The 16,622-nt window shown below is 47.1% G+C and overlaps 1 protein-coding gene and 1 long non-coding RNA gene across 13 annotated transcripts in view; one reads left to right on the top strand and one right to left on the bottom strand.

The window, feature by feature from the left end:
- Positions 1-16,622, bottom strand: part of LOC146370076 (general transcription factor II-I repeat domain-containing protein 2-like) — a 38,568-nt gene that overhangs the window by 6,131 nt on the left and 15,815 nt on the right. For 2 of the 12 annotated variants that reach the window (XM_084910936.1, XM_084910938.1), the window contains exon 1: positions 11,934-12,314. The exons of 5 other annotated variants lie outside the window; for them this stretch is intronic. In XM_084910936.1, coding sequence (XP_084767062.1) covers positions 11,934-12,314 — 381 coding nt within the window. Of the gene's footprint in view, positions 1-3,610; positions 6,889-7,074; positions 7,333-11,933; positions 12,315-16,622 lie in introns of those variants that run through there. 5 more of the 12 variants (XR_014797433.1, XR_014797432.1, XM_084910933.1 and 2 more) reach the window with 5 other exon arrangements.
- On the top strand, positions 12,479-15,052 carry LOC146370077 (uncharacterized). Its single transcript, XR_014797436.1, has 2 exons — positions 12,479-12,568; positions 14,107-15,052. It is a non-coding gene; the product is annotated as an uncharacterized LOC146370077 (long non-coding RNA).

Raw genomic sequence — 16,622 nt, 5'->3', positions numbered from 1 at the left:
TGAGCTTCTTTGGCTCACAGACGAGATTATCAACAATCCAGAACCTTCTTTCATAATAAATCTGACACCTTGGCCAGGTCAGCACTCCATCACAGGCAGACTGACACAACCAGTTTAGATTATTTAACCCAACATGCATGTCTTTGGACCGATGCAGGCCAGTGGAGAACAAGGAAAGTCCAGATAGAAAAGAAGACCACTGCTCCACCATGTCATCATTTACAAACACAATCTGATGTTAGGGTAACTCTAATAAGCAGCCGCCCACATGGTTACATCTCCATGCACCATGTTCCTCACCGTGACTCCTTGGACTGGAGCTTTGCCGAACTCGGCGTTCTTCTTGAAGCTGGCAGCCTGGTGTTCAGAAAACAACCTGCCACTGAACACTAAGAAAACCAAAGAGCTCATTGTTGACTTCAGGAGACACAGCACTGACTTGGCCCCCCTTTACATCAACGGGGAGTGTGGGGAGAGGGTCCACACCTTCCTGTTCCTTGGTGTCCTCATCTCTGCTGACATCTCCTGGACAGACAACATCTCCGCGGTCGTCAAGAAGGCCCAACAGCGGCTGCGCTTCCTGAGAGTCCTCAGGGAGTACAAGCTGAACTCCAACCTGCTGCTGACCTTGTACCGCTCGTCCATTGAGAGCCTGCTAACCTACTGCATCACGGTATGGTACGGCAGCTGCACCAAGGCGGATAGAGTGAGGCTTCAGAGTGTGGTCAAGACAGCACAGAAGATCATCGGCTGCCCTCTCCCCTCCCTGATGGACATTCATTCCTCCCGCTGCCTCAGCAGAGCAGCAAGCATTATCAAGGACAGCTCCCACCCTGGTTTCAACATGTTCAGCCTGCTTCCCTCAGGGAAGCGCTGCAGGTGCATCAGCACAAAAACCCACAGACTCAAAAACAGTTTCTTCCCCAAAGCCATAACCACCCTGAACTCACACATGCACCGATAACACTTTCTTTTTTTCTGTTCTTCCCACTTCCTCTATGGACCACCACTGTGCAGTACCAATTCTATGTGCAATAACTCAACTGTATATACACAACACTATTTATTACATATTACTTTTTTTAAAAACCGGCTTGTATATTTGTACATTTTATATATATATATATATATATATATATATATATCTTTTTCCCTATGTTAATACTGTCCATATGTATATAGCGCTGCAGAACTGTACCCCCCCCCCAGCATGTTTACACTGAGTAGGAGATGCTCTGTATCTCATTGTACAACTGTATAGTGACAATAAAGGCATTCTATTCTATTCTATTCTATTCTATTCTATTCTGATGCTTGTTCCCATGTGTGGACCGGATGATTGATGACACCTTCACTCCTGCCCATCACTCCTGTTTTCTCTGGTTACCTGTCAGGTTATGTATTGATTTTAAAATGCTTTTACTTTTCTTTAAAGTTCTTTATTGTCTTAAAAAAAGACTACCTGTCTGACCTACTTCAGCCTTGTGATCGAGCCTCTCGGGTCCTCGGGCACTTTGAGACTTTCGGTTTGTTCCAAAGTGCTGAACACAAACTTTTAATGGGACAGTGTCCAGGTTTACTGGTTTGACTATTAGAAAACTTAGAGCAGCTCAGAGTGTTGAGACCTTCACCCCAAACGTTTCACTCTGCCTATAAGAGTGCTGTTTAGTTTAATGATTTTTCCCCCCTCCCCCAGTTACTTTTTGGGTCAGTATCCAAAGTGACGCCTTCAAGCTGTGAGCTAAAATGAAGTTAATGTTCTGGGTGGAGGGAACTGATTTAAAGAGGTTTGTGTGGCGCTTTCTGTTCCAGTCGCAGCAGCACGACCAACGTTACTGCAACCGTGTCCAACCAACATGCAATCCTGTGGCCTTTGAAATGTTTGCTTTGAAGACGGAGGTCAGACCTGCGACCTGTCGCAGGCAGTCGCAGTGAAACACAAAGTCAGTTCGGAGGAAGTAAAGCTGTGACCTGCATATTCTCTGGATCCAAAAACAACAACACACGAGTGTGTGTGAAAGCTGTAGCATGATGACACCAATGATGCTTGTAGTGTGAAACAAGCCTGAAACCAAAAGATGTTTATATGAAAGCAGATTATTTAAGACCACAAAGGAAAGCTATAAAAATGTTAATAATAATACAGACTGTGGAAGTTAACAACTTATTAATGTCACCAGCACATCTTTTTAAGCCCATCGGCGCATGCACGCTCTGTTTTGTGTAGCTATTTTTAAATGCCAGTAGAATTGCAAACACATAAGATAGCGCAATAATTTTTTCCCATATGAAACCAGAGCAGTTGTTCTTACGTAACATACATTCAACTTGTCGTAGGTCACGGTCTCATCCACAAATGGCTTTTTGCAAAAATCGCATAAAAAGCGTTGGCAACAACAAAACCATTAAAATCCAGAAACACGCTTTGCCGATCAGCTGTTCATAGCACTTCCTACACTGGAATAAAGGTCAGCGCAAACTATGGCATGGCCGCTATTACCTTCAAAAACCGGAAGTGACGCCATTTTCTGTGGGAAATGTAGTTTTCTCCCTGCAGGACCTTTCAAAGGTTTACTGGTGTTTTTGAAAGTCATGTTTGACTTTATGTCCCTTCTGTAAAGTTTCTGGGAGGCTCAAACTTAAATTTCACTGTTGGAAATAGTTTATTTTGATGCTGTTTTTTTTTCAAATAATATTTATTTTCGTTTTTCTTAAAGTTTATAAAAAACATCTCAAAAATAAAACTACAAAGACACTCCAAATAAATTTCCTGTAAACTATTTTGTGCAACTTTTTTGCATTTACAGTTTTGAGGGACAAACCTCTGAAATCTATTCTGTAACTAGAAATATGTCTAAAAACCAAACAAATGATTTTCAATTTTTTGTACTTTATTGCACTTTTTTGCTATGTATGTAGTTACTGAGGACTTTAGTTAAGTGACAGGTGTGCCCCGACCCTTCGATACACCTGTGATAAAACTCTGTAAGCTAACTATGTATCTGTAAAGTGGCTTTTAAATTGTCTGAATTTTTGCTGGGTTTTTTGCGAGCAGACTTTACCTGCAATACCAGCAGCTCAGGTGTGTTTGTTTCTTTGACTAAATAATTGATGCGGTCTCAGGGAAACTGACCGATTAGTACAATTTTCTTTTTATCGTTTGTTTTTTGTTTGATCTCTTTTCTAATAAATAAAACAATAAGAAAACAAACAGCTGAGGTGAGACGTGAAACTACGTTTGCAATGACAGAAACCTGAGGTGCTCCCAGCAACTCGGGCAAACCCTGCGCTCGACCTTTCAGGCTTCATGGAGAGAAAATTAATTAATGAAAACATAAAAAAAAAAAAAAGAAAAATAGGAAAAAAACTGAAGTCTTTGGTTTTACACAGTCTCCTTTTTCTTCATCATAAATTAAGAAGTCGAGCAGGACATGATCACAAACATACTCAGGAGGCTGGAAAGCACTGTTTCCATGACAACAATCCAAGCACCGCAGAAAGGATGAAACAATCTGAGACTTCACCTCGCACTGACTGGAATTAATTTCCCGTTGACTTAGTTCAAGATTAAATACAACCATTAATAACATAATCCTAACCCAGCTCTCACCTTCAAACACGCCTGAACATTCAGCCACTGCTACAGGGAGCAGGTGCACAAGACAGGTCCTCACACTGCAACCGTGTATACGGGTTTATGACACACACACGCACGCACACCACTCGCTCTGTGTGCTTTCCAGAGCCTCGGTCTCTCAGTGCTCTGCGACGAGGCTGCTGCAGAAGTCTTTTTCTAAACATTCAGCCGTTTGACTTCAGGGAAATGTTTCCTGCAGACTCAGCAGACTCACTGCTCTCACTGTCACGGCCGAATATTGTGCAGACATGCTCTGGGGTGCTGTTAGAAGAATCTTTTGATCATGTGGGTTGCAGAGTGGTGGCTCCACAAATCGAGCTTGTCCCAGCATCAAGGTGCATGCTCGATGGGATTGGGACTTCTTGTAGGCTGGTTTAACATCTTTGACTCTCATTTGTGTTCTTTAATAAGTTGTTATAGAGCATTTTGTCTGTGTGGAGCGCCGTAATGCCGTGATAGGAGAGGGCACTGTAGGTGGGTGGGTGGTCACTTTCATTGTGACAGCAGGATCAATGAAATCACTTTGTCTGCAACTTCACTTCTGAAGTGAGTCCTGCTAACCAGCGAGGCTAAAGAAAAGAAAAGAAACGGCTTTAACTACGTGATTTTATAACAATGATGTGAAAGTAGATTAGATGAAACTTTATTGATCCCTCGGGTGGGTTCCTCTGGGAAATTCATACAATAGTCGTGAAAAGATGGAGACAGCCATGCTCTGCAGTAAACGCAGAGCAGCGGGGACACAGCCGCTCATCCTCACTCCCCAAACAAACTCTCGTGACCTGACCGACGAATCACGGAGCTCGGCCACATTAAGACTCCACAGCAGTCGAGCGCTGACATTTCATTCTGCTGCCGAGTTTTTGTATCGTTACTCCCTTGAATCTTACCAGTAAAATGTCATTATAGCATCTGAATTCAACCAGAAGGCAAACATTTTCTGCTGGAGCGAATGGAGCCGAGCGGTTTGACGTGGATTTCTCAGACAACCATTTTTTTGGTTCATAGAAAGTCTACCGTATTTTCGCAACTATAAGGCGCACATAAAAGCCTTAGATTTTCTTTAAAAAGTGCGGCGCGCCCTATAGTGCAGTGCGCCCTGTGTGTTGTAAGGAGGACGTAGTAGAGAACACCATGAGAGCGCTAAAGGGTGAAGTCTGGGCGTTGATTGTATATACCGGGACAATCGCACATACCTGTATAAAAGGACAGGTATGTGCGTTACGCGGAACATCGTTGTTTTAACAACCCTGAAAATGGCAAAGAGACACGCTTATGAAGCACAGTTTAAACTGAAGGCCATCAGCTACGCGGAGGAACATGGAAATCGAGCAGCCGCGAGAGAATTTAAGATTAATGAATCGATGGTTCGCAAGTGGAGGAAGCTGGAAAACGAGCTCCGACAGGTCAAGAAGACGCAGCTGAGTTTCCGCGGACATAAGGCGAGGTGGCCCGAGTTGGAGGAAAGACTCGAGCAGTGGATCATCGAGCAAAGAACGAGTGGGAGAAGCGTTTCGACGGTCACCATTCGACTAAAAGCAGTTTCGCTAGCAGAAGAAATGAAAATTGAACATTTCCGAGGAGGTCCGTCTTGGTGCTTTGGTTTCATGAAACGGTGCCATTTTTCCATCCGGACCAGGACTACGGTAGCGCAGCAACTTCCAGCGGATTATAATGAAAAGCTGGCCATCTTCCGCTCCTACTGCAGCAAACACATCGCCGACAAACACATCCAGCCCAGCCACATCACTGACATGGACGAGGTGCCGCTCACTTTCGACATCCCGGTCAGTCACACTGTGGAGAAGAAGGGACCAGCACGGTAGCGATCTGCACAACGGGGCACGAAAAGTCTTCTTTTACTGTTGTGCTTGGCTGCCATGCTAATGGACAGAAACTGCCACCTACGGTGATTTTTAAGAGAAAGACTTTGCCTAAAGAGAAGTTTCCAGCAGGAATCATCATTAAGGCAAATGAAAAGGGCTGGATGGATGAGGAAATGATGAAAGAGTGGCTGAGGGAGGTGTGTGTAAGGAGACCAGGTGGTTTTTTCCACGCATCACCATCGCTGTTGATCTGTGACTCTATGCGTGCCCATCTCACAGCCGATGTGAAAAAACAAGTGAAGCAAATGAACTCTGAGCTTGCTGTCATTCAGGAGGCCCGACAAAGGAACTCCAACCGCTGGACATCGGTGTGAACCGGCCGTTCAAAGTAAGGCTGCGAGCGGCGTGGGAGCGATGGATGACTGATGGAGACCACAGTTTCACTAAGAGTGGAAGGCAGCGCCGGGCGAGTTACGCCACAATTTGCGAATGGATTGTAGATGCTTGGGCTAACATGTCTGCTGGCACTGTTGTTCGAGCTTTCGCAAAAGCCGGCATCATTTCCGAGGAGCCGCACGGCACGGAAAGTGACTCTGACGGTGAAGAAAGTGAACCTGGAATGTTTGATGGAGATTTAGCGCAGCTGTTCAGACACAGAGGATGAGGACTTCGATGGGTTTGATTGATGACGATTACCGGTAATAAAAATGTGAGTACCAAACTCAGTTTTGCTCCCGCTTCATTTTTAAATACGCACACTTGTATGCGCCCTATAATCAGGTGCGCCTTATGTGTGTGTTAAATACAGTAATGGCACACATAACTGAGACTGCGCCTTTTAGTACGGTGCGTCTTATGGTCGTGAAAATACGGTACATTTATCCAGAATATATGGCATATTGGTCCTATACAGGGTAGCTATGAAACTAGACAGCTTTGGAAACACATTGATTGGACTTTTTTGACTATATTAGTTTCATTTTGCCTTTTTGAGGCTTCAGAGAAACTACCCTGCAACTTCTGTGTCAAACCTTAAAGGCCAATATCATTCTGGATTGTTAGCACAACGCTAGAATCATTCCAGGAGTTGAGGTTCTAGCAAGTCTACCCAACTTCAAATCATACAGTGCTCAGTGAACCTGCAGAGAGACCCAAGAGCTCCATCTCAGACTCTAATTCAGTTAGCATGTTAAAGGTTAAAGTTCATGAGCGTACAAGTAGAAGAAGACTGAACAAGTATGGCTTGCTTCTCTCTAAAAAGAACAAATTAATGACACTTGTGCAGGTGAAGCCAAAGGGGAGACATGCTTTACCGTATTTTCTAGCCTTTGGCTTGAAAACATATTCAGTGATGCTTCATCTCCTGCTTTGCATTTGTGTGGGAGCCCCGTCAAAAACCTGTCCATTATGCTAGCAGTGTCCAAGAGTTCTTTTTTTTTTTCCTTTTCATACCGTGCCCCCCCTGCAATGGCTCTGTGCCCCCCCCCCCCCCCAGGGGGCGGGCCCCACACTTTGGGAAGCTCTGCTTTACATGCAGTCTATACGTTTAAAAGCCTTTAGTTTAGCAGCCAGGGCACCAATAAGAATACACAAAACGAGATGGTTATTTACCATTAACGAGGCAGGATAAAGGAAACCTGGAGTCTTTTGGTCTTCCTCACAGGTGCTCTAAAACAACAGCCAGAGGGCAACATGTCAAACTCACTGTGAAGTTGATGGTTCGAACAATTAACAATAACATGAGCCTTCCTCAGTGCTGGTTATAGATGGACAATAAGCCCGTCTTGAAAAGTCCCCACCTTGTTCTTCAGAGTCGTGTTACCAAACCAGGCAGCGATGCAGAAAGAAATAACAGATTCAATCAAACTTCTGTAAAACAAAGGAAACATTTCAAATGAGACATTAAAAGATCTAATTTTCCTTAAAAAGAACAGTCTGTTTGGTAGCAGCATCAGCTTGAGGCTCAAAACACAGTTTATGGTCAAGAACATCCCCTAAAGACTCTCCACAAACTCAGTATCAGCAGCTTTGATGAGCTACTAAAATCAATAATCGTGTCTTTTGATTATGACACATTTAATAAAAGGAAGGACTCTCCACACACTGTACATTCTCACAGCTGCTTTTCATGGGTAGAAAACTCAGATAAATACAGGCCTACTAACAAAGAAGTGTTTACTTGAAACAAGCTGTGAGTGGCTGTCAAGTTCTCGTTTCTCTCGCCTCATTTTCAGACATTTGTCAGTAATTTATCAAAAGCAGGCGTAATAACAACACAAAAATGTAAAATCTGCATCCTGAGCCACACTTGTTAACAGTTTCAGTTCTTATTTTAAGTGAATTTGGAGAAAAAAAAACACCAAATCTGAAAAATATTGGCAAAATACCATTTCTCTGTCGTTTGTTTGTTGTTGCCATCATAAAAGGTTTTTTTCCATTTTTAGCTCCTTTTACATGAAAACTAAAGCTGAAGATTCAAAAACAAAGATCTCGCAGTATGACGACATCTAACTTAAAGAAAGCGAGAGGTTTGTGGTTCTCGGGGCCGGTCTGAGGAACCCGGTGTCCATGCCGCCGTGGCGACAACTGCACTCCAGCACATTAAACTCCGCCGGGGGAGCGGTCTTTATCAAGTCTGTAGGAAAGGCATTAATATTGTTGACGCGGTGACAAACGAGTTAACGCGGCACATCTCTCTGTCGCATTGGTATTCGTGGAGGTGCCCGACATGCAGAAGGAGCTCTGTAACGAGCCGTGGCAACAGACCAGGCAGGTTATCATAAACAAACACTTATTGGGGTTATTAGACTGCAGCGGGCACGAAACAAAGGCTGCTGCTTTCAAAGAGCAACAAGAGTCAGAGAGTGATGCTCCGTGTGTGCTCGGGGACGCCTCTTTATGTCGAAAAGCAGCTTCTCAGAGATCTGTCAGGAGTTCAACAAACCCAATTCCACTAACCGCTTCAATTTATTCAGATGAGCCAGATACAGACGGTATAAATTTCAGATTCAGCGAGCGGTGAGCCCCGGAGCAGACCTGAGGTCAGCATATCAGCCACTATCAAGCCGAGACATTGTGCCGTGCTTTTGCTCCAATTGCTAGAATTGAATTTCTGGGTCTCTGGGCTGGACTCCATCTCAGCCGGTGCCTAATGTTAGCGTCCCAAAGCTTTTCCAGACCGATAAATCCACAGGGGAGGATGCAGCAAGGCAGCAGGAACGCTGATTACAGCCAGCCGCTGGGAGATTTCCCCACAAACCGGCTTCCACTTCTGCCTCCGCAGCAGTTCTGGGCTTTACAGGGGAAGTGGGAGGGGGCCGTGGAGAAGCTCTGACCCACAGCTAAGTATGATCGAGGTTTAGGGAAGAGAGGGCTGTGGTGCTGAGGGAGGATCCGGGTGATGAAGAAGGATGCCCGAGGCAGCCGAGATGAGTTTTAATTACTGCACACTTTGTGCTCTCTGTAAACCTGCACCCGTAACACTGTGCTGTGGGTCCCTCTGGCACAACAGCCAATCAATGCTACCAGTGTTAGTGACATCAGTGATATCATGAGCCTGCAGGTGATGAAGGTAAATCTCAAAATTCAGTCATTAACACAAACGGCGTCAATCTGCAGAGCTGCTTCTGAAATCATCTGAGTATGAGGCCAGTGCGAGAACGATATCTCAGACATCTGTGTCTGTGCGCACCGTCGATTGATTTCATGCATTTCCGGCCAGGTAAACTCATTATTTTCATTATTATTACGCGACCAAACAAACCACAAATAACAGCAGTCAGCTGCGAGAGTTCACGGCAAAGAAATGATCTGCTGTTGCTGAGGGGAAGAAAAGGAGCCGTACTGATAACATCTGTAATATCTGACATTAATGAGCCCGTCCAGCGCTTTCTATTTGATCTACATTTGGTTCCCTGAAGCTACACAGAACCTTTTTACTACACTTGTAACAGGAGAGATTTACATCCTGTACGACTTTAGGATATGGAATCATTAGACAACTCAAATATGAGTGCAGAAGTGTCCGTCCACTCATCACAGGCATGATGTCAGGGTGATCTGAGCTGCTCTGTTTCCAGGGTTAACTGGATTAACAACTTTCAAAAGCAAGGATTGGCTCCTCCTCTGAACACAGGCTGGCTTTTCCCTTTTTCCCTCGAGGATATGAAGACCAGGCGTGCCTGATGGCTTCAGATACAAAGGTGCAGAATGAGATAAAGAGATTGTCACGGCTGCCGAGGCCCAGGACGGAGGGACAGAGTCCAAAAAGGCCCAGATGGCCAAGTTCAGGGGGCCGACAGCGCAGGAGGCCAAAACAGTTCAGTTCCGGAGGCCGACCATGCGAATGGCAGCGGCAGTGGGGCAGGTCCGGAGGCCGGCCACGCAGTAGGCAGTGGCGTGGAAACAGTTCTGGGGGCCGACCGTGCGGACGGCAACGGCGAGGAAGCAGTTCTGGGGGCCGACCGTGCGGACGGCAACAGCGGCGAGGAAGTAGTTCTGGGGGCCGACCGTGCGGACGGCAGTGGCGACGTGTAGGAGGTCGTCCACGCGGAAGGCGGGGGCGGCAACAGAAGTCCGGAGGGCGGCCACGGTGGTGACGACGCCCAACAAGCGGCCTGACAAATGCTCGATGACGTTGAGGCGGCAGTTTGGGACCTGAAGGTGGCGTGATCCCTGCGGCACCAGGTGAGGCGGAGGCTGGACCAGGCGGAGGTGAAGCCGGACCAGGCGAAGCGGGTGAAGCTGAGGCGGAGGCTGAAGCCGGACCAGGCGAAGCTGATGAAGCTGAGGCGGAGGCCGAAGCTGGACCAGGCGAAGACGAAGCTGATGCAGAGGCTGGGCCAAACGAAACTGGTGATGCTGAAGAGGAGGCCACTGCAGGCGACGCTGGAGCTGATGCGGGGGCTGGACCAGACGAAGAGGATGAAGACACGGAGGCTGGACCAGGCGAAGAGGATGAAGACACGGAGGCTGGACCAGACGAAGAGGATGAAGACACGGAGGCTGGACCAGACGAAGAGGATGAAGACACGGAGGCTGGACCAGACGAAGAGGATGAAGACACGGAGGCTGGACCAGACGAAGAGGATGAAGACACGGAGGCTGGACCAGACGAAGAGGATGAAGACACGGAGGCTGGACCAGACGAAGAGGATGAAGACACGGAGGCTGGACCAGACGAAGAGGATGAAGACACGGAGGCTGGACCAGACGAAGCGGGTGAAGCTGAAGCAGAGGCTGGACCAGGCGACGCTGATGAAGCTGATGAGGAGGCTGCTGCAGGCGACGCTGATGATGCTGATGAGGAGGCTGCTGCAGTGGAAGCTGGACCAGGCGAGGATGAGGCAGCTGAAGCGGAAGCTGGACCAGGCGACGCTGAGGATGCTGAAGCTGGACCAGGCGACGCTGAGGATGCTGAAGCTGGACCAGGCGACGCTGAGGATGCTGAAGCTGCTGTTGCTGCCGGCGGCGTGGGTGAGGCTGCAGCTGGCGGCTGGACGGGCTCCTCGGGCCCCTCCAGCTGACGAGGCAGGAAGCTGGCTAGGTTCTCCTGAACCTCCAGCTGACGAGTCATGGGGCTGGACGGGCTCCTCGGGCCCCCCAGCTGACGAGGCAGAAAGCTGGACGGGCTCCTCGGGCCCTCCAGCTGACACAGTCTCAGAAACAGCAGGTGCGGGGACCTCTGGCGGGGACAGAACAGAACCAGCAGGTGCGGGGACCTCTGGCGGGGACAGAACAGAACCAGCAGGTGCGGGGACCTCTGGCGGGGACAGAACAGAACCAGCAGGTGCGGGGACCTCTGGCGGGGACAGAACAGAGCCAGCATGTGCGGGGACCTCTGGCGGGGACAGAACAGAACCAGCAGGTGCGGGGACCTCTGGCGGGGACAGAACAGAACCAGCAGGCACGGTGGCCCCTGGCAAACACATAGCAGACTGCAGCTGCACAGAGCATTGACTCTGCTCAGGCAGTGACAGCCGGGTGCAGTCCTCAGCTGGGTTCCTAGCCTCCAGGGGTCCAGAGTGGGCTGAGGGCTGAAACTCAGCCTCTGGGGAGGCCCTGGAGTGCGTCACAGTCTCTGAACTAGCCAGCTTTTTAGGAATGATTACATTATTATTAGGTTTGTCTCTCTGCTTAGAACAAACGGATGAAACACAGTTCCTTTCAGATTGATTTGACTGAGCTTGTCGTACCGGAGTAGCAAGTGACACAGGATGCAGGGCTAGTGGCTGCTGAACAGGAGGCTGAACTGAGGGTGACTGAAATAATGGTTGGGACGACGACGGTGGTGGAATTGGAGACTGAGCTTGAGGCCGGGCGGCTAACTGCGCTTGAGGCCGGGCGGCTAACTGCGCTTGAGGCCGGGCGGCTAACTGCGCTTGAGGCCGGGCGGCTAACTGAATAAACACAGCCCCAGAATTAACAGTCCCAAAGTCTGGTGAAACAGAAAGAGTGTCTTTTTCACTCACCACAGCCGGCGGTTCCGAAGTCCCACCACCCGGCTGTGGGGTGAGGCGTCTACGACGCGAACGTTGCTTCCTCCTCGGAGAACGCTCCGACTGGCCGGGTAACTCCACATCCGGCAGTTCGGACTGCATATCCTCCGGTGGGCTGAGCAGACGAGCGGTAGGGGGGTGAAGGTGCAGCTCGTTCAGAAAGAAATTATGAACAAGTGGGTGGAGTGAGCTGAGCAGCCAGGGGAGACCGGAAACCAGTCGCTCCAATCGATTAGCTATGGCTTGGCAGAATCCCTTCTCCTCATGCCCCAGCCATAAAGTAATTAGACGGTCCACAGAATAAATAATATCCTCCTGGAGCTCCTCGGGCGGGTTGAATGCTGCTGGGTCCATTGTGGCCGGTTCGTACTGTCACGGCTGCCGAGGCGAGCCGTGTGGAGTTGGAAGAAGGACCCAAGATGCAAGCAGTGGATGAGATGCTAATGAGGTTTATTTACAAAGGTGTAGTGGCAGACAAGCAGTGGGGCATGACAAATAACTGAAGACACCTAAACTGGGAGAACTAAAATAACAGACCTGGAAGCATACAACAAAGGGATGAGAAGCAGAGAGACGCAGACGAGGAACAGGACACCGTGGAACTCAGGGTAACGCAGACTGACACGAAGTAACGCAGACTGACACGAAGTAACACAGACGAACCGGCAACAGGCAGGAGAACACACAGGGCTTAAATACACACACCAGTAATCAGGGGATGAGAGACAGGAGGGCAACACAGCTGGGAGGAATCAGAGCTGACGGGACAGGGGAAACGTAAACAGAACACACTCATATCAGACAGAGACCTTCACAATAAAACAGGAAACTCAGACACAGGGAACCAAACAAGACACAGAACTAAACAGACAGATTGACAAACAGACGGGGTGACACCATAGACAGACAGGGACACAGACGCAGGCTCAGAGGCAGACCAAACATAACACATAGAACTCAAACAATAATAATCATCATCATCATCATGATAAACTAGAAAATGATAACAAACTAAAAGCGCTGGGTCACCGACCCAGGACCATGACAGAGATATTATTTTGATAATCTGACTCGTGCAAAGCTGCTCGAGCAGAACCAAGAATAACAACATGGAGTGTGTTCATCTGCACAACCAGAAGACTGAAAGAGACAAACTCTTTATTCATCAAACTGCAGGATTCAGTGAGTGCTAGCTTTTCCGCTGCTTACAAACTGCACCCAGCATGTGCATACGATACGTTCTGATCTGTAATAAAGAGAAAGAAGAGCGCACAGTCAGCGCATGTAAAACCTCTGCTGGTTTCACATGCAGCATGCAGGGTGTCAGTCTGCTCAGCGTGACAACAAAAATCTAAACAAACGCAGGTCATTTCACAATACGAGGATGTGGAAGAGGGCTAACCTTATCTATGGGTGTGGCAACAACTGATAACAGATGGTCAGTTTGACAGCTGTTGCAGGTTAGCCTTCATGCAGAAAAACTGTTCAGGAGATGAAGATGAATAAACACAGACACATGTTTAAAGGAATATCCTTTGAGATGGAGGACATCGCTGCAGTAGGCACGGCCGCCCAGCTGTGTTCTTCTGATCTCTAACAGAGCTTCACAAACTGTGTCAGCTCTCCAGATAAGGAAGGACATTTTGCCCCATCGACAAGCAGCTGTGGTGTCGTTGTGGAGTCAAAGCACCCAGCACCACCCACAGACTGAGCTCACTGTGGTCCTAAAGGCTCCACTCAGACCAGCGTGGCCCTTCTGTGATGTAGGACCTCAGCAAAGAGGAGGATTCACCCCAGAAAGCCACTCTCCTCACAGACAGGCAGACGGCACCTCCAGGATATCGGCTGTAGTCGTTACAAGTGAAAAGGGCTTTTCTCTCTGAGACGCTGTAACTGCAGAGCAGCTGAACAAAAGGAAAGACGTAACTTCTATAGGGACGCAAAACTCTGACATGAACGTTATCACTCTTGTGAAAGTCATAAGATGACTCACCACGTCTGGATTCACCAAAAGTTTAACCGTGTAATTTCCACTTCATCAACAACGAGCCTCAAATGTCACAGTCTCAGTATCCCACCATGACGCCTTCCCATGAGTTTGTTTTTAACCATTTCTGTCTCCAACTCTTTGTCTCTTCTTCTACAGGAAAACAACAGATGCAGGAAGTCGTCCTTTAAAGTGGGGGCAGACGAGAAGCCTCCTTCATGTTCAGGAGGACGTAGAGCCCAGAGCGCCCGCAAATGTCACAGTCTGCCTGCGACCCAACGTTCACCTCCACCCGTCCCCCAAAGGACGAGGTGGACACCGAATGGATTTTCCCCTCATCATATCTCTGAGACTTCCAGCAGACATCCCATAATTACCAGCAGGGTAGTCCACAGCGACCAGACTCATCAGCCATTTCTTCCTCTGCAGACAAAGCTCTTCTTCGTCTCTCCGTCTTCACGGGAAAGATGTCAGCAGACTTTCAAACAAGTGAACCTTCGTTATCCTGTAAAAACAGTGACATACTCTTCCTCATGACGACAGCTGAACACTCACAGCTTTATTACACTTTACTTAATTTAAGCCACGTCTGTTAATAATGCATCTGAAACTTTATTGCATCAAGTCCTACTACATGACACAGCGACTCTCAGTGCTCGATGTGGACGTGTTAAACTGTTTGCAGCCACACAGTCCCAGTCTCGATATGAAACAGACGTATTCTTTTCATTACTAAGGGCCCGGAGCCGGCAGCAGATTGATTTTTCCTGATGAGCGCTTCATTAAGAAGCAGAGGTTTCTGCAGATGGAGATCTTATGGCTCAAATGCACACGGTTAGCAAGAGTTCCAGAAGAATAAGTGCCAGCGGCCCCTGGAGGGCGTCGTGTTCGTCGCATCAGAGAAACACTAAAGTTCTGAGCAGAACAAACAACAAAGCAGAGTCACCTGAATATTGTTCATTTAACAGGTTTCATCATGGGAAACATCAGTGTGGTCTGCAGATTTGTCTTTTTTTAATCAGGTCCTTTGAAAAAGACAACATTTCATTTTGATGGTGGAGCCGAAGGAAACGTCATGAACCAAAAAAATAAAAGCGTGCATGAATGTCCTCGTCATATTTTAATCTGATACACCTCCTTGCCAACAGGTTTGTGAAACATTAGTATTATATGAAAGAGTCCATCCTTTGATGTGAGTGAAGTTGGCCCCCCCACCTTCTTCAAATCCAACAAAAGTGGTATCAACCGTTTGTGCTGCACAAATTGTCGTTTGTGCTGCTATCATTTTAAAGATATTCAAGAAAATTTCTAGAGGTCATCCGAGGTCAACCAGCCCCCCCCACATTAATGGAATCAAACTAAACTGGTGTCAATCAACTGTGCTACGTTTGTGCTGGTTTGTGCTGCTAAAATTGTCGTTTGTGCCGCCTCTGTTTTAAAGATATTAATGAAAATGCAAACGTCAAAAGGTCAACCAGCCCCCCACATCACCCAAATCAAACAAAAGTTGATGTCACAGGTTTGTGCTGTGTTTGTGCTGCTAAAATTGTCGTTTGTGCCGCTTTCATTTTAAAGATATTACCAAAAGTTTCTAAAGCTCAACCAGCCACTTTCTTTACTGTAAAAAAATTGAGAGATATTAACCAGCATTGGATATTTTTTTCTTATGATCACACTCTTAAACCTAGTAATCAAACTGCTATAACTTATTTAAAAACTAGGTTAAATATGGCATTTAAAATAATTAATGCATTCTGTTGGAGAAAAAACTTTATTTGCTGGTAACAAAATACAAAACTACGAGAACAATGTAGTATATATGTTTCCTGTTAGAAAAGGTAAATACATGGAAGTGTCTGAGCCTCACAAGTCTAATACAATAACTGAAAAATAACAGCTATTTCCACCATCTAACTCACAAACTAGAAAAGGACTTTCTTTCATGAAATCTTGCCATCATTCCTTTGTGTAGAGCACAGCGTGCGGACATACGCTGGTGTTTTCAGATGCTATGGTTACATCCTTTCTTAGGTCATCATACATCTCCCAGATGTACGGGGTCCTGTTACAGAATGTCATATAATGCCCGAGTGTTTCTGATGTTGGGCCCTCCTGAAATGCAATGACTGCTTTCAGTGTGAATTTCTCTCCTTGAAGTAGCAGAGTGGATGGGAATTCAGTAAGCAAAAACCTTTTTGGACTGTGAAAACTGTGCTCCAGAGTTTCTGTAGAGCATTTTCCAAGGTCTGTGTCAATCCATACAAGCTCTCTCAGGGTGAAACTGTGACAAACAGTCCCTGTGCAAAGTTGCTTTCCTGATGAATCTGTTTTAAATGCTGTTGGAGATGCATCAGGACTTTCGATTGGTCTTAGGCATGGCGATGCTGGAAGGTTGAGCCCTTGTTCAACAGCAGACTGAAGGTGAGCTATGCCAGAAGCTGAGAGGACTGACAGATCAATGGAAACAAAAGGTATTTGCCTTGTGTTTGGTGTGTAAAGTTTGCAGTACTGGGAGGTACACTGTCTTGTGAAGTGAACACTTGGATTTTCCGTCATTGTTTTTTGAATTACTGTGGACACATGGCACTGTGCATCAACACGATGAACACCAGTCTTCAACTGAACAGGGCAGAATATTGAGCTCAGCACCTCTGCCCTCAATGAATAGGCATGTT

The sequence above is a fragment of the Perissodus microlepis genome, chromosome 17 (assembly GCF_051167445.1).
Source record: "Perissodus microlepis isolate ML-2025 ecotype Zambia chromosome 17, ASM5116744v1, whole genome shotgun sequence".
NCBI lineage: Eukaryota > Metazoa > Chordata > Actinopteri > Cichliformes > Cichlidae > Perissodus > Perissodus microlepis.
The sequence above is the reverse complement of the archived record's forward strand: the minus strand, read 5'-3'. Positions and strand labels throughout refer to the sequence as shown.